This window comes from Pseudophryne corroboree, chromosome 10 (genome assembly GCF_028390025.1).
Source record: "Pseudophryne corroboree isolate aPseCor3 chromosome 10, aPseCor3.hap2, whole genome shotgun sequence".
NCBI lineage: Eukaryota > Metazoa > Chordata > Amphibia > Anura > Myobatrachidae > Pseudophryne > Pseudophryne corroboree.
In genome coordinates this window covers 149,189,106-149,211,070 of record NC_086453.1, presented here as the reverse complement: position 1 = coordinate 149,211,070, position 21,965 = coordinate 149,189,106, and the positions used below count along the sequence as shown (strand labels likewise).

Below are 21,965 nucleotides of genomic sequence, written 5' to 3'. Positions count from 1 at the left end.
TATTTTCAGCTCTAGTCTGTGGAAATGCCACTGCTGGTATGTAAAAAATATAACTCCTTGTTTTGTTTCTCCATTGCCTGCAAAATTGGGTGCACCCCTCTCCCTATTTTACTAGGTTTGGCCTCACCGAGTCCGTCCATCTTTGTCTTTTTAGTTCTGCAAATGGTGCCTTTTTTTTTCCCCCCCCCAAAGTCTAGTGCACCTTAGTGTAAATGTAGATTCATTTGACATTGAGGCTCACAGAAGCTCCAAAGCTGGTTTTGCTCTGCACAGATGCCTCTTGCTTGACTGACTCGAAGCCATGAGCTTACTTCATTCATAATCTGTTGCTGTAATGCGTAACTATAACAAAGGACTGTGTTGTGAAAACCTGTCTCCATGTTTGTTTCTTCAGCCCATGGCTTGACTTAAACCAGACTTTTTCACTTTTTTCCTATAGGACCCATATTGTGGTTTTGCTCTTTTACTTACATATTGTAAATGATCACATGGTCAGTTCTGGATACATCTGCTGCTATATCTGGCTTAAGCCAAGTGCTTTAGTGTTGGAGTGCAGACGTAGAGGCCTTATCAAAGTAGAGCTGTCCCTCGGGTCAGCCTTCTTCTTTAGTAGCACATGTGAATAAGCTACCAGGAATACCCACTTTTTACATCCACTTACTTTGTAAATATGAAAAAGGGAAAACTTCTAGAAAATGACTCCAGTAACAAAAAAACAAAACAAAATACAGGTTGAGTATCCCATATCCAAATATTCCGAAATACGGAATATTCCGAAATACGGACTTTTTTGAGTAAGAGTGAGATAGTAAAACCTTTGTTTTTTGATGGCTCAATGTACTCAGACTTTGTTTAATACACAAATTTATTAATAATATTGTATTAAATGACCTTCAGGCTGTGTGTATAAGGTGTATATGAAACATAAATGAATTGTGTGAATGTAGACACACTTTGTTTAATGCACAAAGTTATAAAAAATATTGGCTGAAATTACCCTCAGGCTGTGTGTATAAGGTGTATATGAAACATAAATGCATTCTGTGCTTATACTTGGGTCCCATCACCATGATATATCATTATGGTATGCAATTATTCCAAAATACGGAAAAATCCGATATCCAAAATACCTCTGGTCCCAAGCATTTTGGATAAGGGATACTCAACCTGTATAAATTTGCTGTGGTCATTAGAGTTCTTCATTTGGTAAACATGAATACAAACATGTATGGTTCTTCTATTGTAATTTTCTTGAGTCACTTTGCTGAACTGTTGCGCTACTCTTATGGCAGGTTGGACGCACTCTTCGTAAAGCAACAGCCGGCACTGGGAAAAAGTTATCCTTGGAGCTGGGTGGAAAATCTCCATTCATTGTGTTTGATACATCTGACCTCGACAGTGCCGTAGAAGGACTTGTGGATGCCATTTGGTTTAATCAAGGCCAGGTAAGTACATGTAATGCAGGAATAAAGCTGCCTGCTATAATAAGGGTTATCATCTTTAGACCAATGTCCTTTAATATAGTCTTTAATATAACCTAATTACCATATGGCAAATATGAATCCTTTACCAAGCATCCCTCCTCTACCATAGCTGCCTTGAGCTGTGTTGTGTTTCACTCTTCTAATCAACACTACAGCTATGAAGCAGCTCAAAACTGTCCAGTTCTCATCAGAAGGGATTAACTTCTACGGCACTGTGGTGCAAGCTGGTTCCTGACTTTGCATAGCAGAGGAGTGCTAAGGCAAACAAGCTTTTCTCTGACGTCCTAGTGGATGCTGGGGACTCCGTAAGGACCATGGGGAATAGACGGGCTCCGCAGGAGACTGGGCACTCTACAGAAAAGATTAGGTACTATCTGGTGTGCACTGGCTCCTCCCTCTATGCCCCTCCTCCAGACCTCAGTTAGAACCTGTGCCCGGCCAGAGCTGGGTGCTCCTAGTGGGCTCTCCTGAGCCTGCTAGTAAAAGAAAGTTTCTCTGACGTCCTAGTGGATGCTGGGAACTCCGTAAGGACCATGGGGGATAGCGGGCTCCGAAGGAGGCTGGGCACTCTAGAAAGATCTTAGACTACCTGGTGTGCACTGGCCCCTCCCACTATGACCCTCCTCCAAGCCTCAGTTAGATTTCGTGCCCGGCCGAGGTTGGATGCACACTAGGGGCTCTCCTGAGCTCTTAGAAAGTAATAGTCTTAGATTTTTTTATTTTCAGTGAGACCTGCTGGCAACAGGCTCACTGCAGCGAGGGACTAAGGGGAGAAGAAGCGAACTCGCCTGCTTGCAGCCGGATTGGGCTTCTTAGGCTACTGGACACCATTAGCTCCAGAGGGATCGACCGCAGGCCCAGCCTTGATGTTCGGTCCCGGAGCCGCGCCGCCGTCCCCCTTACAGAGCCAGAAGCAAGAAGATGGTCCGGAAAATCGGCGGCATGAAGACTCTGTCTTCTCCAAGGTAGCGCACAGCACTGCAGCTGTGCGCCATTGCTCCTCTCACACACTTCACACTCCGGTCACTGAGGGTGCAGGGCGCTGGGGGGGGCGCCCTGAGGCAGCAATAAAAACACCTTGGCTGGCTAAAATACCTCAATATATAGCCCCAGGGGCTATATATGAGGTAAATACCCCTGCCAGAATTCCATAAAAAATGGGAGAATAGGCAGCGAAAAAGGGGCGGAGCCTATCTCCTCAGCACACTGGCGCCATTTTCCCTCACAGCTCCGCTGGAGGGAAGCTCCCTAGCTCTCCCCTGCAGTCTACACTACAGAAAAGGGTTAATAAAGAGAGGGGGGGCACTAAATTTAGGCGCAGTATACATTATATATAAAAACAGCAGCTATAGGGGACATAACTCAGTTAGTCCCTGCATTATATAGCGCTCTGGTGTGTGTTGGCATACTCTCACTCTGTCCCCCCAAAGGGCTTTTGTGGGTCCTGTCCTCGTTTAGAGCATTCCCTGTGTGTCTGCGGTGTGTCGGTACGGCTGTGTCGACATGTTGAATGAGGAGGCTTATATGGTGACGGAACAGAGGCCGATATATGTGATGTCGCCCCCTGTGGGGCCGACACCAGAGTGGATGGATAGGTGAAAGGTATTAACCGACAGTGTCAACTCCTTACATAAAAGGGTGGATGACGTAACAGCTGTGGGACAGCCGGCTTCGCAGCCCGCGCCTGCCCAGGCGTCTCAAAGGCCATCAGGGGCTCAAAAACGCCCGCTCTCTCAGATGGCAGACACAAATGTCGACACGGAGTCTGACTCCAGTGTCGACAAGGTGGAGACATATACATAATCCACTAGGAACATCCGTGACTTGATCCCGGCAATAAAAAATGTGTTATACATTTCTGACTTTAACCCAAGCACCTCTAAAAAATGGGTTTTAGGTTTGGGGAGAAAAAACAGGCAGTGTTTTGTTCCCCCATCAGATGAATAAATGAAGTGTGTGAAAAGCGTGGGTTCCCCCGTTAAGAAACTGGTAATTTATAAAAAGTTACTGATGGCGTATCCTTTCCCGCCAGGAGGATAAGTTACGCTGGGAGATATCCCCTAGGGTGGATAAGGCGCTCACACGTTTGTCAAAAAAGGTGGCACTGCCGTCTTAAGATACGGCCACTTTAATAGGTACCTGTTGATAAAAAACAGGAGGCTGTCCTGAAGTCTGTATTTACACACTCAGGTACTAGACTGAGACCTGCAGATAGTGCTGCTGCAGCGTGGTCGGTGACCCTGTCAAACAGGGATACTAGTTGGCAAACATAAAAACATATTAAAGACGTCGTCTTATATATGGGGGATGCACAGAGGGATATTTTGCCGGCTGGCATCCAAAATAAATGTAATGTCCATTCTGTCAGGAGGGTATTAGAGACCTGTCACTGGACAGGTGATGCTGACTTAAAAAGCGCATAGAGAGCCTTATCAGGGTGAGGAATTATTTGGGGATGGTCTCTGGGACCTCGTATCCACAGCAACTGGGAAGAAATAATTTTACCTCAGGTTTCCTCACAGGCAAAGGTACAGTCCTTTCGGCTTCAGAAAAGCAAGCAGGTCAAATGGCGCTTCCTTTCTGTACAGAGACAAGGGTAGAGGGAAAAAGCTGCACCAGTCAGCCTGTTCCCAGAGTCAAGATTCTTCCCCCGCCTCCTGTGAGTCCACACCATGACGCGGGTGCTCCACAGGTGTAGCCAGGTACGGTGGGGGGCCGTCTCAAAAAATTTCAGCAATTAGTGGGCTCGCTCACAGGTGGATCCCTGTTTCTTTCAAGTAGTATTTCAGGGGTACAAGCTGGAATTCGAGATGTCTCCCCCCAGCCGTTTCCTAAAATATGCCTTGCTGACAACTCCCTCAGGCAGGGAGGCTGTGCTAGAGGCAATTAATAAGCGGTATTCCCAGCAGGTAATACTCAAGGTGCCCCTACTTCAACAAGGACGGGGTTACTATTCCACAAGGGTTGGGGTACCGAAACCGCATGGTTCGGTGTGACCCATTTTATATTTAAAATCCTTGAACACATACATTAAAAAAAAAAAAAAAATTCAAGTTCAAGATGGAATCGCTCAGGGCGGTTATTGCAAGCCTGGACGATGGGGATTACATGGTATTCCGGGACATCAAGGATGCTTACCTACCTACCTACATGTCCCCATTTACCATCCTCGCCAGGAGTACCTCAGATTTGTGGTACAGGATTACCATTACCAAGTCCAGACACTGCCGTTTGGACTGTACATGGCACCGAGGGTGTTTTATCAAGGTAATTGCCGAAATGATGATACTCCTTCGAAAAAAGGGAGTTGTAATTATCCCGTACTTGGACAATCTCGTTATAAGGGCGAGGTCCAAGGAGGGAAAGTGCTACAACAGCATGGTTGGATTCTAAACAGTCCAAAGTCACAGCTGGTTCCTATGACACGTCTACTGTTCCTGGGGATGGTTCTGGACATAAACCAGAAATAGTGTTTCTCCCGGAGGAGAAAGCCAAGGAGTTGTCATCTCTAGTCAGAGACCTCCTGAAGCCAAAATAGGTAGCGGTGCATCATTGCACGCGAGTCCTGGGAAAAATGGTAGCTTCCTACGAAGCAATCCCATTAGGCAGGTTCCATACAAGAACTTTTCAGAGGGACCTGTTGGACAAGTGGTCCGGATCGCATCTTCTGATGCATAGGCTGATAACCCTGTCTCCAAGGACCAGGGTATCTCTACTGTGGTGGCTGCAGAGTGCCCATCTTCAAGAGGGCCGCAGGTTCGGCATACAGGACTAGGTCCTAGTGACCATGGATTCCAGCCTTTGAGGCTGGGGGGCAGTCACACAGGGAAGAAACTTCCAGGGACTTTGGTCAAGTCAGGTTATTTCCCTACACATAAATATTCTGGACCTGAGGGCCATTTACAATGCCCTAAGGCCGGCAAGGCCTCTGCTTCAAAACCAGCCGGTACTGATCCAATCAGACAACATCACGGCAGTCGCCCATGTAAACCAACAGGGCGGCACAAGAAGCAGGATGGCGATGGCAGAAGCCACAAGGATTCTCCGATAGGCGGAAAATCATGCGTTAGCACTGTCAGCAGTGTTCATTCCCGGAGTGGACAACTGGGAAGCAGATCTTCTCAACAGACACGACCTCCACCCGGGAGAATGGGGACTTCCTCCAGAAGTCTTCCAATAGGATTGTACACCATTGGGAAAGGCCACAGGTGGACATGATGGCGTCCCGCCTCAAACAAAAAGCTATAAAAGATATTGCACCAGGTCAAGGGACCCTCAGGCGATAGCTGTGGACGCTCTGGTAACACCGTGGGTGTACCAGTCGGTTTATGTGTTCTCCCCTCTGCCTCTCATACCAAAGGTACTGAGAATAATAAGAAGGCGAGGAGTAAGAACTATACTCGTGGATGGCCAAGAAGAGCTTGGTACCCAGAACTTCAAGAATTTATATCAGAGGACCCATGGCCTCTGCCACTCAGACAGGACCTGCGGCAGCAGGGGCCCTGTCTGTTCCAAGACTTACCGCGGCTGCGTTTGACGGCATGGCGGTTGAACGCCGGATCCTGAAGGAAAAGGGCATTCCGGAGGAAGTCATTCCTACGCTTACTAAAGCCAGGAAAGAGGTTACAGCAACTCATTATCACCGCATATGGCGAAAATATGTTGCATGGTGTGAGGCCGAAAGGGCCCCAACAGAAGAATTTCAACTAGGTCGATTTCTGCATTTCCTGCAAGCAGGAGTGACTATGGGCCTTAAATTGGGTTCCATTAAGGTACAGATCTCGGCTCTGTCGATTTTCTTTCAAAAAGAACTAGCTTCAGTACCTGAAGTTCAGACATTTATAAAAGGAGTGCTGCATAGTCAGCCCCCGTTTGTGCCTCCTGTGGCACCTTGGGATCTCAACGTGGTGTTGAGTTTCTTAAAGTCACATTGGTTTGAGCCACTAAAAACCGTGGATCTGAAATATCTCGCGTGGAAGGTGGTCATGTTATTGGCCTTGGCTTCGGCCAGGCAAGTATCAGAATTGGCGGCTTTATCATGTAAAAGCCCTTATCTGATTTTCCATATGGATAGGGCAGAATTGAGGACTCGTCCCCAGTTCTCCCTAAGGTGGTGTCAGCGTTTCACCTGAACCAGCCTATGGTGGTGCCTACGGCTACTAGGGACTTGGAGGACTCCAAGTTGTTAGACGTGGTCAGGGCCCTGAAAATATGTTTCCAGAACGGCTGGAGTCAGAAAATCTGACTCGCTGTTTATCCTATATGCACCCAACAAGCTGGGTGCTCCTGCTTCTACGCAGATTATTGCTCGTTGGATTTGTAGTACAATTCAGCTTGCACATTCTGTGGCAGGTCTGCCACAGCCAAAATCTGTCAATGCCCATTCCACAAGGAAGGTGGGCTCATCTTGGGCGGCTGCCCGAGGGGTCTCGGCTTTACGACTTGCCGAGCTGCTACTTGGTCAGGGGCAAACACGTTTGCAAAATTATATAAATTTTGATACCCTGGCTGAGGAGGACCTGGAGTTCTCTCATTCGGTGTTGCAGAGTCATCCGCACTCTCCCGCCCGTTTGGGAGCTTTGGTATAATCCCCATGGTCCTTACGGAGTTCCCAGCATCCACTAGGACGTCAGAGAAAATAAGAATTTACTCACCGGTAATTCTATTTCTCGTAGTCCGTAGTGGATGCTGGGCGCCCATCCCAAGTGCGGTTTATCTGCAATACTTGTACATAGTTATTGTTAACTAAATCGGGTTATTGTTGAGCCATCTGTTGAGAGGCTCAGTTGTTTCATACTGTTAACTGGGTTTCATATCACGAGTTGTACGGTGTGATTGGTGTGGCTGGTATGAGTCTTACCCGGGATTCAAAATCCTTCCTTATTGTGTACGCTCGTCCGGGCACAGTATCCTAACTGAGGCTTGGAGGAGGGTCATAGTGGGAGGGGCCAGTGCACACCAGGTAGTCTAAGATCTTTCTAGAGTGCCCAGCCTCCTTCGGAGCCCGCTATCCCCCATGGTCCTTACGGAGTTCCCAGCATCCACTACGGACTACGAGAAATAGAATTACCGGTGAGTAAATTCTTATTATTTGTTAGGTTTTTTTATTTTCAGTGAGCTTCTGCTGGCAACAGACTCACTGCTACGTGGGACCGAGGGGAGAGAAGCAAACGTACCTGCTCACAGCTAGGTTGCGCTTCTTAGGCTACTGGACACCATTAGCTCCAGAGGGTTCGAACACAGGCAGCTGTCCTCGATCGTCCGTTCCCGGAGCCGCGCCGCCGTCCCCCTCGCAGAGCCAGAAGAACAGAAGCTTGAAGACGGCGAAATCGGCGGCTGAAGACTCCTGTCTTCATTTAAGGTAGCGCACAGCACCGCAGCTGTGCGCCATTGCTCCCACAGCACACCACACACTCCGGTCACTGTAGGGTGCAGGGCGCTTGGGGGGGGCGCCCTGGGCAGCAATTGAAGTACCTTGTGGCATAACCTACATATATACAGTCAGGCACTGTATATATGTAAAATCCCCCGCCATTTTTTATCACAGAAAGCGGGACAGAAGCCCGCCGCTGAGGGGGCGGGGCCTTCTTCCTCAGCACACCAGCGCCATTTTCTCTTCACAGCTCCGCTGGAAGGACGCTCCCCAGGCTCTCCCCTGCAGTATCCTGATACAAGAAGGGTAAAAAGAGAGGGGGGGCACATAAATTTAGGCGCAAAAGTTATATAATCGGCAGCTATTGGGTAATCATGTTTTATAGTGTGTATCCCTGGGTTATATAGCGCTGTGGTGTGTGCTGGCATACTCTCTCTCTGTCTCCCCAAAAGCCTTTGTGGGGTCCTGTCCTCAGTCAGAGCATTCCCTGTGTGTGTGCTGTGTGTCGGTACGGCTGTGTCGACATGCTTGATGAGGAGGGTTTCGTGGAGGCGGATCAAGTGCAGATAAATGTGGTGTCGCCGCCGTCGGGACCGACACCTGATTGGATGGATATGTGGAAGGTCTTAAATGATAATGTTAACTCATTACATAAAAGGTTTGATGATGTTGCAGTCGGGGGACAGCCGGGCTCTCAACCCGGGCCTGCCCAGGCGACTCAGAGGCCGTCAGGGTCTCATAAACGCCCACTATCTCAAATGGTTGACACGGATGCCGACACGGAGTCCGACTCCAGTGTCGACGATGATGAGGCACAATTACAGCCTAAAATGACCAAGGCCATCCGCTATATGATTATTGCAATGAAAGATGTATTACACATTTCAGACGTTAACCCTGTCCCTGACAAGAGGGTACATATGTTTGGGGAGAAAAAGCAGGCAGTGACTTTTCCCCCGTCACATGAATTAAATGAGTTATGTGAAGAAGCGTGGAGCTCCCCAGATAAGAAAGTAGTGATTCCCAAAAGATTACTGCTGGCGTACCCTTTCCCGCCGACGGATAGGTTACGTTGGGAATCCTCCCCTAGGGTAGACAAGGCACTGACACGCTTATCTAAGAGGGTGGCCCTGCCGTCTCAGGATATGGCCGCCCTAAAGGAGCCTGCGGATAGAAAGCAGGAAGCTATCTTGAAGTCTGTGTATACACACTCTGGTAATCTACTGAGACCAGCTATTGCTTCAGCCTGGATGTGTAGCGCTGTAGCAGCTTGGACAGATACTCTGTCAGAGGACATAGATGCCCTGGACAGGGACACTGTCTTGCTAACCCTGGGCCATATAAAAGACGCCGTCTTATATATGCGAGATGCCCAGAGGGACATTTGCCTGCTAGGTTCTAGAATTAATGCAATGTCCATTTCTGCCAGGAGGGTCTTATGGACTCGGCAATGGACAGGGGATGCCGACTCTAAAAAAACACATGGAGGTTTTGCCTTATAAGGGTGAGGAATTGTTTGGGGACGGTCTCTCGGACCTCGTATCCACAGCGACAGCTGGAAAGTCGACTTTCCTGCCTCAAGTTTCCTCACAGACCAAGAAACACCGTATTATCAAATGCAGTCCTTTCGTTCTCAGAGAGGCAAGAAGATCAGAGGTGCATCCTTTCTTGCCAGAGGCAGGGGTAGAGGAAAGAAGCTGCACCATGCAGCCAGTTCCCAGGAACAAAAGTCCTCCCCGGCTTCCACTAAGTCCACCGCATGACGCTGGGGCTCCACAAGCGGAGCCGGGAGCGGTGGGGGCGCGTCTCCGAAATTTCAGCAACCAGTGGGTTCGCTCACGGGGGGATCCTTGGGTTATACAAATTGTATCTCAGGGATACAAGCTGGAATTCGAGGTGGCGTCCCCTCACCGTTACCTAAAATCGGCCTTACCAGCTTCCCCCATGGAAAGGGAGGTAGTACTGGCGGCAATTCACAAGCTATACCTCCAGCAGGTGATAGTAAAGGTTCCCCTCCTTCAACAAGGAAGGGGTTACTATTCCACTATGTTTGTGGTACCGAAACCGGACGGTTCGGTAAGACCCATTCTGAATTTAAAATCCCTGAACATTTATCTCAAGAGATTCAAGTTCAAAATGGAATCGCTCAGGGCGGTCATTGCAAGCCTGGAAGAGGGGGATTTTATGGTATCTCTGGACATCAAGGATGCGTACTTGCATGTCCCCATTTATCCACCTCACCATGAGTACCTCAGGTTTGTGGTACAGGACTTTCATTACCAATTCCAGACGTTCCCGTTTGGTCTGTCCACGGCACCGAGAGTATTTACCAAGGTAATGGTGGAAATGATGGTACTCCTTCGGAAGCAAGAAGTTACAGTTATCCCGTACTTGGACGATCTCCTTATAAAGGCGAGGTCCAGGGAGCAATTGTTGATCAGCGTAGCACACTCCCAGGAAGTGTTGCAGCAGCACGGCTGGATTTTGAATATTCCAAAGTCGCAGCTGATTCCTACGACGCGTCTGCCCTTCCTGGGTATGATTCTGGACACAGAACAGAGGAAGGTGTTTCTCCCGGAGTAGAAGGCTCAGGAGTTAGTGACTCTGGTCAGGGACCTCCTGAAACCAAAACAGGTGTCGGTGCATCACTGCACGCGAGTCCTGGGAAAGATGGTGGAGTCATACGAAGCCATTCCCTTCGGCAGGTTCCATGCCAGGATCTTTCAGTGGGATCTGTTGGACAAGTGGTCCGGATCGCATCTTCAGATGCATCGCCTGATCACCTTGTCCCCGAGGGCCAGGGTGTCTCTTCTGTGGTGGCTGCAGGGTGCTCACCTTCTCCAGGGCCGCAGGTTCGGCATACAGGACTGGGTCCTGCTGACCAGATGCAAGCCTCCGCGGATGGGGGGCAGTCACTCAGGGAAGAAACTTCCAGGGGCTGTGGTCAAGTCAGGAGACTTGTCTGCACATAAATATACTGGAACTAAGGGCCATATACAACGCCCTGAGTCAAGCGGAGCCCCTGCTTCGAGACCAACCAGTGCTGATTCAGTCAGACAACATCACGGCAGTCGCCCATGTAAACCGCCAGTGCGGCACAAGAAGCAGGGTGGCAATGGCGGAAGCCACAAAGAGTCTTCGTTGGGCGGAGAGTCACGTGCAAGCACTGTCAGCAGTGTTCATTCCGGGTGTGGACAACTGAGAAGCAGACTTCTTCAGCAGACACGACCTCCACCCGGGAGAGTGGGGACTTCATCAAGAAGTCTTCACACAGATTGCAAATCGATGGGAACTGCCACAGGTGGACATGATGGCGTCCCGCCTCAACAAAAAGCTAAAAAGATATTGCGCCAGGTCAAGGGACCCTCAGGCGATAGCTGTGGACGCACTAGTGACACCGTGGGTGTTCCAGTCAGTATATGTGTTTCCTCCTCTTCCTCTCATACCCAAGGTACTGAGAATAGTAAGAAAAAGAGGAGTGAGAACAATACTCATCGTTCCGGATTGGCCAAGAAGGACTTGGTACCCAGAACTACAAGAGATGATCACAGAGGACCCATGGCCTCTGCCTCTCAGACAGGACCTGCTGCAACAGGTCTGATGGAAGGCTGCGTTTGACAGCATGGCGGTTGAACGCCGGATCCTAACGGAAAAGGGCATCCCGGATGAAGTGATTCCTACGCTGATTAGAGCTAGGAAAGATGTGACAGCAAAGCATTATCACCGTATATGGCGAAAATATGTTGCTTGGTGTGAGGCCAGGAAGGCCCCTACAGAGGAATTCCAGCTGGGTCGATTTCTGCACTTCCTACAGTCAGGTGTGACTATGGGCCTAAAATTAGGGTCCATAAAGGTCCAGATTTCGGCCCTATCCATTTTCTTTCAAAAAGAACTGGCTTCACTGCCTGAGGTTCAGACGTTTGTAAAGGGAGTACTGCATATTCAGCCTCCTTTCGTGCCACCAGTGGCACCTTGGGATCTTAACGTTGTGTTGGATTTCCTGAAATCCCACTGGTTTGAGCCACTTAAGACCGTGGATCTAAAGTATCTCACGTGGAAAGTGGTCATGTTGTTGGCCTTAGCGTCGGCTAGGCGTGTGTCAGAATTGGCGGCTTTGTCATGTAAAAGCCCCTATCTGATCTTCCATATGGATAGGGCAGAATTGCGGACTCGTCCCCAATTTCTCCCAAAGGTGGTATCATCATTCCATTTGAATCAACCTATTGTGGTGCCTGCGGCTACTCGGGACTTGGAGGACTCCAAGTTGCTGGACGTAGTCCGGGCTTTGAAAATATGTTTCCAGAACGGCTGGAGTCAGGAAGACTGACTCGCTGTTTATTCTGTATGCACCCAACAAGCTGGGTGCTCCTGCTTCGAAGCAGACTATTGCTCGCTGGATCTGTAGCACGATTCAGCTGGCTCACTCTGCGGCTGGATTGCCGCATCCAAAGTCAGTGAAAGCCCATTCCACAAGGAAGGTGGGCTCTTCTTGGGCGGCTGCCCGAGGGGTCTCGGCGTTACAGCTTTGCCGAGCTGCTACTTGGTCGGGTTCAAACACATTTGCTAAGTTCTACAAGTTTGATACCCTGGCTGAGGAGGACCTTGTGTTTGCTCATTCGGTGCTGCAGAGTCATCCGCACTCTCCCGCCCGTTTGGGAGCTTTGATATCCCCATGGTCCTTACGGAGTCCCCAGCATCCACTAGGACGTCAGAGAAAATAAGAATTTACTCACCGGTAATTCTATTTCTCGTAGTCCGTAGTGGATGCTGGGCGCCCGTCCCAAGTGCGGACTTCTTCTGCAAACGTGTATATAGTTATTGCTTAATAAAGGGTTATTGTTATGAGCCATCCGTTACATGAGGCTCAGTTGTTGTTCATACTGTTAACTGGGTATGGTTATCACAAGTTGTACGGTGTGGCTGGTATGAGTCTTACCCTGGATTCCAAAATCCTTTCCTTGTAATGTCAGCTCTTCCGGGCACAGTTTCCCTAACTGAGGTCTGGAGGAGGGGCATAGAGGGAGGAGCCAGTGCACACCAGATAGTACCTAATCTTTTCTTTAGAGTGCCCAGTCTTCTGCGGAGCCCGTCTATACCCCATGGTCCTTACGGAGTTCCCAGCATCCACTACGGACTACGAGAAATAGAATTACCGGTGAGTAAATTCTTATTATTTGTTCTTCTAACACACTCTTGTTGTCATCTGCCATCTGTAGACCTTGAGTTATGATATGATGGGTTTATAGTTGGAGGTGTCTGCCATCCGGCCTCCTCTGAATCATCTTTTCTCTAGCATCCATAAGGGATATTGGGGGAATCTAGTACGATGGGGTATAGACTGGGTCCAAATTTCTTCAACTGGGTGGGCTGTCTCCTCCTCTCTATGCCCCATTCTACAGGCAGTTTAGAAAAAAGTGCCCTCAGGAGAGGATGCACACTCTGGAGCTCCAGAGAGTTTTCTTCAGTTTCTTTTAAATCTTTATTTTCTGCTGCGGGGTACACTGGGCTCCACAAGGATTGAACAATGGGGTGTTCAGTAGGATCTTGATCCGAGGCACCAACAGGCTCAAAGCTTTGACTGTTCCCAGAATGCACAGCGCCGCCTCCTCTATAACCCCGCCTCCCAGCACAGGAGCTCAGTTTGTCAGTTGGTGCTGCAGTAAGCAGGCACTTAACAGAGGGGCCACTCCAAGCAGCCCTAAGAAAAGCTTTTTATGAGGTAAAAATTGAAGACTTCAAGGGCAGCAGTGGTGGTAAATGTCTTGTGACATTCACTGCTGCAGCTCCAGCTCTCCCCAGCGGCGCTGTACACTCCCGAGCCCTGGTTGCCGGGTACCTACAGCGGAGGCTCCGGTTTTCTACACGTTAGACACACACAGCTGGGGCTCTCCAGGATCGCGTGGCCGCGCTTCTGGAGGTGGTAAGTGGGTTCCGCTTGCGGGACCCGGTCTTTATCGTGATTTGGCGCGGTCAGTGGGAGGCGGGCCGCGCGCGCTGGCGGTGGACACTGTGGATACAGGCAATCCCACTAGATCACCAGGGCATGGGCGCAGGTCAGGTTTTCTCTCTAAACAAATTCTTATATCGCCCACAGTACCCGGTGGTTTTGCCAGCAGAGGGGATAAGGCTTAGACCTGAAGCCCCTCCCCCAGCACCAGGGCGCCATTTCTAGCAAGTGTTCCCACCCTGGAGCTGCATCTCTGTCTTTTCCACACTCCTTGTCAGTGTCTGCGGCGCCATTATCCCTCAGCTCACTGTTCCTGGGACTGCTTGGGCAAATCCTCCTATGTAAAGCCGCCTGGTTGTCAGTGCTGTGACTTTACATGACACTTAAGTATTCTACCTGCCTTTTTTAGTCAGTGTTAGTAAGAAAGAGTGCACTTAGTCAGGGTTTTATAGTACAATTACCCTGTGATATACATCCAGTTCTTACTGTGTACTGTTATATCTATTGTTATATAGCTGTGTAAGCTAGTCCAGTGCAGTATTATTGTCAGTAATAACCTCTGCATTGTACAAACTGTGACTGTGTGTGCATCTGATAGCTGAGTGTTGTCCATTTCGTGTCTTTCACTCAACTTGCTATCCCTATATTCTATACCCTGAGGGGGCTTGGTGCGTCAGGTTTTATCTAATATAGGATTTTCACAAAGATATACTGTATTACGTATTTTTCTCTGTGATTTAGTCACCATATCTCTCTTTAATCTCTGCTGGTGCTGACTACACTGCGCAGGGGTTTGGGTTTAGAGGTATAGTGCTGCTGATAATTGTACTGTGTTACCTCATACTGCAAGTATATCATGTCTGCTTCTGAGGGTAACGGTTCTGGGGCTGAACACACTGCCGGTGTTGCTGAAGCCACAGATCCATATGAGGAGAATATAGCAGCTGTGGGCTCTGGTTCTGGGGACTCCTTGCCCCCCAGTGTGACTGTGGCAACGGAGGCACATACTGACCCACCGTGGGCCGCTTTTTCCACGCTTCTGCATACGCTAGTTCATAAACTAACACCCCCTATGGGACCCCCAATGCCGGAACAACCGTATGTGGTCCCTGCAGCTAACCCGCCGTGGGCGGACGATTTATCTGCTCAATTAAAGAAGTTGAACCAGTCCCTGACTACTAAAAAGTCTGACCATTGCTCGCCTAAGTCTAAGAGGTCCTCTAAGCGAGCGCTTGTCTCCTCACAATCCACTGCTGTCACTGACACCTCGTCTGATGAAGACAGCACGTATACTGACCCCACAGGTTTTGACTCGGATACGGCTGATGGGGAGGGTAGTTCACATGTGGATGTTCCTGATCTTGTGGAGGCTATTAAGTTAATTCTACAGATTACGGATGATCCCGAGCCATCCGTCCCTCCTAAGAAACCAGATAGGTTCAAGCGTCAGAAGGTGGTTAAACAAGTTTTACCTCACTCTGACCACCTAGTGGATATACGTCAGGAACCCTGGGAAAACCCGGGTACGAAGTTTGTGCCTCACAAGAAAATGCTGGCTCGCTATCCCCTCGCGCCAGAGCTGTCTTAAGAATTGGGAAACGCCTCCTCCAGTGGACTCACATGTGGCTAGGATGGTGGTTTCCTCAGCTCTGCCTGTCACTACCGTCACGTCTCTAAAAGAGCCTATGGATAAGCGTGTGGAGGGTTGTCTGAAAGCGATTTACACCCTCACGGGTGCTGTGCAAAGGCCCACTATTGCGGCTACATGGGCTGCCGAGGCTATTGAAGCGTGGGCCTTGGAGTTATATACTGAAATCTCCTCTGACCATGCTAGACAATGCTTGTCATATATTGTCACAGCTTCTCGCTATATTAAAGAGGCGGCTTCGGATGTCGGTATCCTAGCAGCCAAGGCCTCTACTACGTCCGTCCTGGCTCGTCGGATATTGTGGCTGAGATCCTGGTCTGTGGATCTGGACTCTAGAAAAACCCTGGAGGTACTTCCTTTCAAGGGAGATATTCTGTTTGGGGAGGACTTAAATAAGATAGTGGCTGACTTGGCTACTGCCAAAACTGCCTGTCTACCAAATACCGCTACTTCTGTGTCGAAGGCTAAAGGTACGTCCTTTCGCCCTTCAGGTAAAGCAAAAGGTCAGGCGTACCACAAGCAGGCCCGCACTTCCAAACCTGGTAAGCCGAAGCCCAAAAGAGCCTGGGCTGCCCGTCAGCAAGCTTCCAAGACCGATAAGCCTGCCGCATGACGAGGTGGGCCTCCCCCTGGGGGATCCCAGGGTGGGGGGCCGGCTTCTAGGGTATACCCAGGAATGGTTGAAGACCACTTCAGATGCCTGGGAAGTCGTCACTCGAGGAAACGCCATAGCCTTCAAAAACCGACCCCCTCATCGATTTTGCCAGACAGACGTCCCGTCGGACCAGACAAAGGCAAACAGTCTGCATTCGGTGGTACAGACCCTCCTGGATACAGGAGTCGTAGTACAGGTGCCTCTTGCGCAGAGGGGCCGGGGGTACTATTCTCCGCTGTTTCTAGTCCCGAAACCGAATGGGTCCTCCCGACCCATTCTCAACCTCAAGGCATTGAACAGGTTTGTGAAGGTTTCCAAGTTCCGTATGGAAACCCTTCGCTCTATAGTTCTGGCCTTGGAACCTGGGGACTACATGGTCTCCCTGGATATACAGGATGCTTACCTGTATATTCCTATAACAGCGTCACATCCGCAATACCTGAGGTTCGCTATTGGCAACCTTCATTACCAGTTTCGGGCGTTACCTTTTGGTTTGACAACGGCTCCGCGAGTCTTCACCAAAGTAATGGCGGTGATGACGGTGGTACTCCGCCGTCAAGGGGTCAGGATACTGCCGTATCTGGACGACTTGTTAATCCTGGCAAATTCCCCAGAACTTCTCCTGTGTCATCTGGATATGACGGTCCGGTTTCTACAAGCCCACGGGTGGCTCATCAACTGGAAGAAATCCTCCCTGGTCCCTGCTCAGAGCATGGTGCACCTGGGAGCACTATTGGACACTCACAACCAGCGGTTGTTCTTGTCTCAGGAGAAAGTCCTGAAGCTTCAGGACAGAATTCGTTGCTTCCTTTCTCGTCCGCAAGTGTCGATACATTCAGCAATGCAGGTGCTGGGCCTCATGGTCTCGGCATTCGACATGGTGGAGTATGCTCAATTCCATTCTCGCCCCCTCCAGATGCTGATTCTAGCCAAGTGGGACGGCCTGCCTCACCGGATCAGGTCTCGCATGATCTCATTGACTCCGGAGGTCCGTCTGTCGCTACTTTGGTGGCTCCGGGACCAACAGTTGTGCAGGGGCCGTCCCTTCTGGATATCCAACTGGGTCCTGTTGACGACTGATACCAGTCTAAGAGGCTGGGGCGCAGTGCTGGAGCAACACTCCCTTCAGGGTCGGTGGACCAAGGAGGAGTCTCTCCCCTCGATCAACATTCTGGAATTGCGGGCGGTCTTCAATGCGTTGAACCTAGCCCAGCATTTAATTCAGAACCGTCCTGTTCAAATACAGTCGGACAACGCCACCACTGTGGCTTACACAAATCATCAAGGCGGCACTCAAAGCCGTTCAGCAATGAAGGAAGTCTCACGGATTCTAAGTTGGGCGGAACGCCATCTACCGGCCATATCGGCAATATTCATTCCTGGAGTCCTGAATTGGGAAGCGGACTTTCTCAGTCGTCAGGACGTGCATGCCGGCGAGTGGAGCCTCCATCCAGAAGTGTTTCAACTCCTAGTGGAAAAGTGGGGTCTTCCAGATGTAGTTCTGATGGAGTCTCGACACAATCACAAGGTTCCGGTCTTTGGAGCAAGAACAAGGGATTCTCAAGCAGCATTCGTGGATGCGCTGGCGGTGCCGTGGAGGTTTCGGCTGCCATACGTGTTCGCTTCGGTGTCACTCCTGCCCAGGGTAATTCGGAAGTTCAAGCAAGAAAAAGGAAATCTGCTTCTCATAACTCCGGCGTGGCCCAGACGGCACTAGTTCTCAGACCTGCAAGGCCTATTGTCAGAGCGACCACTTCTGCTTCCACAACGCCCAGACCTCCTTGTTCAGGGCCCCTGTGTCTACCAGGACCTAGCCCGGCTGTCTTTGTCGGCGTGGCTCTTGAAGCTTCCGTCTTGAGGCCTAAGGGTTTTTCTGAAGAGGTCATTAAAACTATGTTGCGGGCCCAGAAACCGGCTTCTGCTCGGATTTACTATAGGGTCTGGCATTCCTACTTTGTTTGGTGCGCATCTAATAATTATGATGCTTCCAAGTTTAGTACAGCCTAACTTTTGGCTTTTCTGCAGCAGGGCATAGATTTAGGCCTGCGTCTGGCCTCCCTCAAGGTTCATATTTCTGCCTTGTCGGTGTGGTTTCAGAGAAAAATTGCGACTTTACCTGATGTTCATACTTTCACTCAGGGTGTGTTGCGTATCCAACCTCCCTATGTCCCGCCTGTGGCTCCTTGGGTTTTGGAGGTTTTTGCAGGAGCCTCCGTTTGAACCCCTGGGTTCAGCTGACCTTAAGTGGCTTTCCCTTAAGGTGGTGTTCTTGCTGGCTATTGCCTCTGCTAGAAGAGTGTCGGATCTGGGTGCCTTGTCTTGTAGTTCCCCATATCTGATTTTTCACCGTGACCGGGCGGTTCTTAGGACCCTTCCAGGATATTTACCTAAGGTGGTTTCTTCGTTCCACCTAAATCAGGAGGTTGTGGGGCCGGCCCTTGTCTCTCCTGATCTGTCTCCCAAAGAGAGATCTTTGGATGTGGTACGGGCTCTCTGTATATACGTGAAGAGAACTGCTTCTGTTCAAAAATCTGATTCTCTCTTTGTTTTGTTTGGATTTCACAAACGTGGCTGGCCTGCTCACAAGCAGACCCTGGCCAGATGGATTAGAATGGTGATTGCACATGCTTATGTGAAGGCTGGTCTATCAGCTCCTACTCACATTACGGCCCATTCTACTCGGTCTGTTGGACCTTCTTGGGCGGCCCAAAGTGGTGTGACCCTTGAACAATTGTGCAAGGCGGCTACGTGGTCCTCCGGGAACACGTTCATAAGGTTCTATGCCTTCGATACTGCCGCTTCCCAGGATGCTTCCTTTGGACGCCGGGTTCTTGTGCCCGCTACAGTGCGTCCCTTCCCATAAGGAACTGCTTTAGGACATCTCCATTGTCCAATCCTTGTGGAGCCCAGTGTACCCCGCAGCAGAAAATGAGATTTATGGTAAGAACTTACCTTTGTAAAATCTTTCTGCGAGGTACACTGGGCTCCACAAGGCGCCCACCCTGACGTACTTAGCTTCTTTGGGTTGGTATGGCATTAGCCGCTGACACTTCTCTTGTCGTGAGTGTGTGGTGTATGTGGCTACTAACCGTTGTTGTCTCTTTTTCTGCTACTGCATTGGGCTGGTTAACTAAAAACTGAGCTCCTGTGCAGGGAGGCGGGGTTATAGAGGAGGCGGCGCTGTGCATTCTGGGAACAGTCAAAGCTTGAGCCTGTTGGTGCCTCGGATCAAGATCCTACTCTACACCCCATTGTCCAATCCTTGTGGAGACCAGTGTACCTCGCAGAAAGAGATTTAACAAAGGTAAGTTCTTACCATAAATCTTGTTATTTTCGGTATACTGTTTGGGCAACAGCATACCTGCACTGTGTGATTAAGGGGGGCGGACGGTCACTGGCCTTGCAAGGTGTCAGAGCCACTTCCCTGCTGCAGGACCACCGTCCTGAGAGGAGGTAGTACAGCGGGGCACTGCGCCTTAGCGGTCACAATCGCAGCACGCCAAATACCCCTAACAGTAGCCTGAAGGTGACGACAGTGGTGGGTACAAACCGGGGGCCCCACTAGGGGTGGTCCTCAGGTTCATGGTGCGGCAAAAATGCAGGGCAGGCATACGGGACCCTCCTGGGGGGGGAACCGCTATAGTCCCCCTGTGTACACTGGCAGCGGAAGTTAAAGCTAGCACTTGTGTGATGTTTTTACACTTCTAGGAAACTCTGGCGCCATTACAGGGGGCGGGGCTTCCTCAGAGCGGGACCAACGTCATTTTGGCGCCTTCCTCTGCTTACAGCTGCAGCAGCAGGCACACACAGCTCCTCAAGACACTCAGGATATGCAGGGAAAACTGGTACAGGGGTGTAGCAAAGGGGGAGAGTCGCTATTGTACACAATCTGTGTCCTGAAAATGACAAAAACACAGGTGTTTCACTGTGATAGAACAGCTTGCAGCCTCAATGGAGCTGTTTAGCTTGTGTGTGCTGTTCCTTTCTCTCTGTCTCCCTCTCACATACAGTAAGACAGGCTTGCTGTTGTACTACTTGTATGTGTATATGAGTGTTGTTTACTGTACACATGGTAAAACACCAATTGTGCAGTGTATGTCACACCAGATTCTCTCCCTCACAGTCTGGTTCCATATCATGTGAACAATACAGTCAGTCCTCACAGCTTAGTGTGGGGGGTGGGGGGTCAAGAGCCTTCCTGGCTAGGTGCCATAAAATCCATGATGTGAGATATGTCATCTCAGTTCACTGCTAATTCACTGCACGCGTCCTGTGTGACTCTCTCAAGGAGATGGGCAATATTAATGCTAGGACCACTACTATGGCAGTGTCGGCACGCAGGGCTTTGTGCTTGCGTCTGTGGATAGTGGACGCAGACTCCAAGCGCAGTGTCGAGTGTCTCCCCCCCCCCCTTCCTTCCTTTTTCAGGGGAATGACTCTTCGGGGGTGAATTGGATACGTGGATTTCTAAAGTTACTGCAGGGAAATCCAAGTTTTCTCTTACGTCCTAGAGGATGCTGGGGACTCCAAAAGGACCATGGGGTATAGACGGGATCCACAGGAGTTTCGGCACACTAAAAAGACTTTGACTGGGTGTGAACTGGCTCCTCCCTCTATGCCCCTCCTCCAGACCTCAGTTAGACTTTGTGCCCAGGAGTGACTGAACACACACTAGGGGAGCTCTACTGAGGTTCTCTAGAAAATACTTTTTTGTTAGGTTTTTTTTATTTTCAGGGAGACCTGCTGGCTACAGGCGTCCTGCATCGTGGGACTGAGGGGAGAGAAGTCAGACCTACTTCTGCTTAGTTAAGGGCTCTGCTTCTTAGGCTACTGGACACCATTAGCTCCAGAGGGTTCGATCACTTAGTTTGCCTAGCTGCTTGTTCCCGGAGCCGCGCCATCACCCCCCTCACAGAAGCCAGAAGAAAGAAGCCGGGTGAGTATTAGAAGAACCGAAGACTTCAGACGGCAGAAGACTTCAGTAACGAGGTACAGTGCAGCGGTAGCGCTGCGCTCCATGCTCCCACACACTTCACCAACGGCATTTGCGGGTGCAGGGCGCTGGGGGGGAGTGCCCTGGGCAGCATGTTACTGGGGTCATTTTGAGCTGGCAGACAGGCATATATTATTGTGGTGTGATATATGGGCGTTGGGGTGTGAGCTGGCATACTCCCTCTATGTTTCTCTCTCCGGGCTTCCCTGTGGGTCTGTCTAGTTTGGGTAGTGTGTGTGTGGGTGTGTCGGTACTACGTGTCGGCATGTCTGAGGCTGAGTGTTCCTCCCCGGAGGAGGTTACTGGGGGCGCAGAAAAGGGGCTGGAAATTGCTCTGTCTTGATCTGGTTACTGTGTTAAGTACACTTAATGCAAAATGTGGCCTCATTGTCTAAGAGATTGGATAAATCTGAGTCTCAGACACAAGTATGGAGGAAATCCATGGAGGATGCTTTGGCTCAGGTGCAGGCCTCTTCAGGGTCACAAAAGCGTTCGTTTACCCAGATGGTAGATACGGATACCGACATGGATTCTGATTCCGATGTCAATTTCAATGAGGCTACTTTACACCCAAGGCTAGTTAAGAGTATTCAGTGCATGATTGTGGCTATTAAAGATGTTTTACATATCTCTGACGAACCTGCGGTGCAGGAAACAAGGATTTGCTTATTTAAAGGGAAAAAACCTGAGGTGAAGTTTCCCCCCTCTCATGAATGAATGCTTTTTGTGAAAAGGCTTGGGAGTCACCGGACAAGAGATGGCAGATTCCCAAGAGAATTTTCATGGCGTATCCTTTTCCCTCTGATGACAGGGAGAAATGGGAGTTGTCTCCGAATGTCGACAAGGCTCTATCCCGTTTGTCTAA

At 49.9% G+C, this 21,965-nt stretch overlaps 1 protein-coding gene across 1 annotated transcript in view; it reads left to right on the top strand.

The window, feature by feature from the left end:
* The window catches only part of ALDH16A1 (aldehyde dehydrogenase 16 family member A1), a 282,143-nt gene that overhangs the window by 63,467 nt on the left and 196,711 nt on the right, over positions 1-21,965 (top strand). Inside the window, exon 7 of the mRNA XM_063942876.1 lies at positions 1,293-1,445. Within this exon, the coding sequence (XP_063798946.1) occupies positions 1,293-1,445 (153 nt within the window). The remainder of the gene's footprint in view (positions 1-1,292; positions 1,446-21,965) is intronic.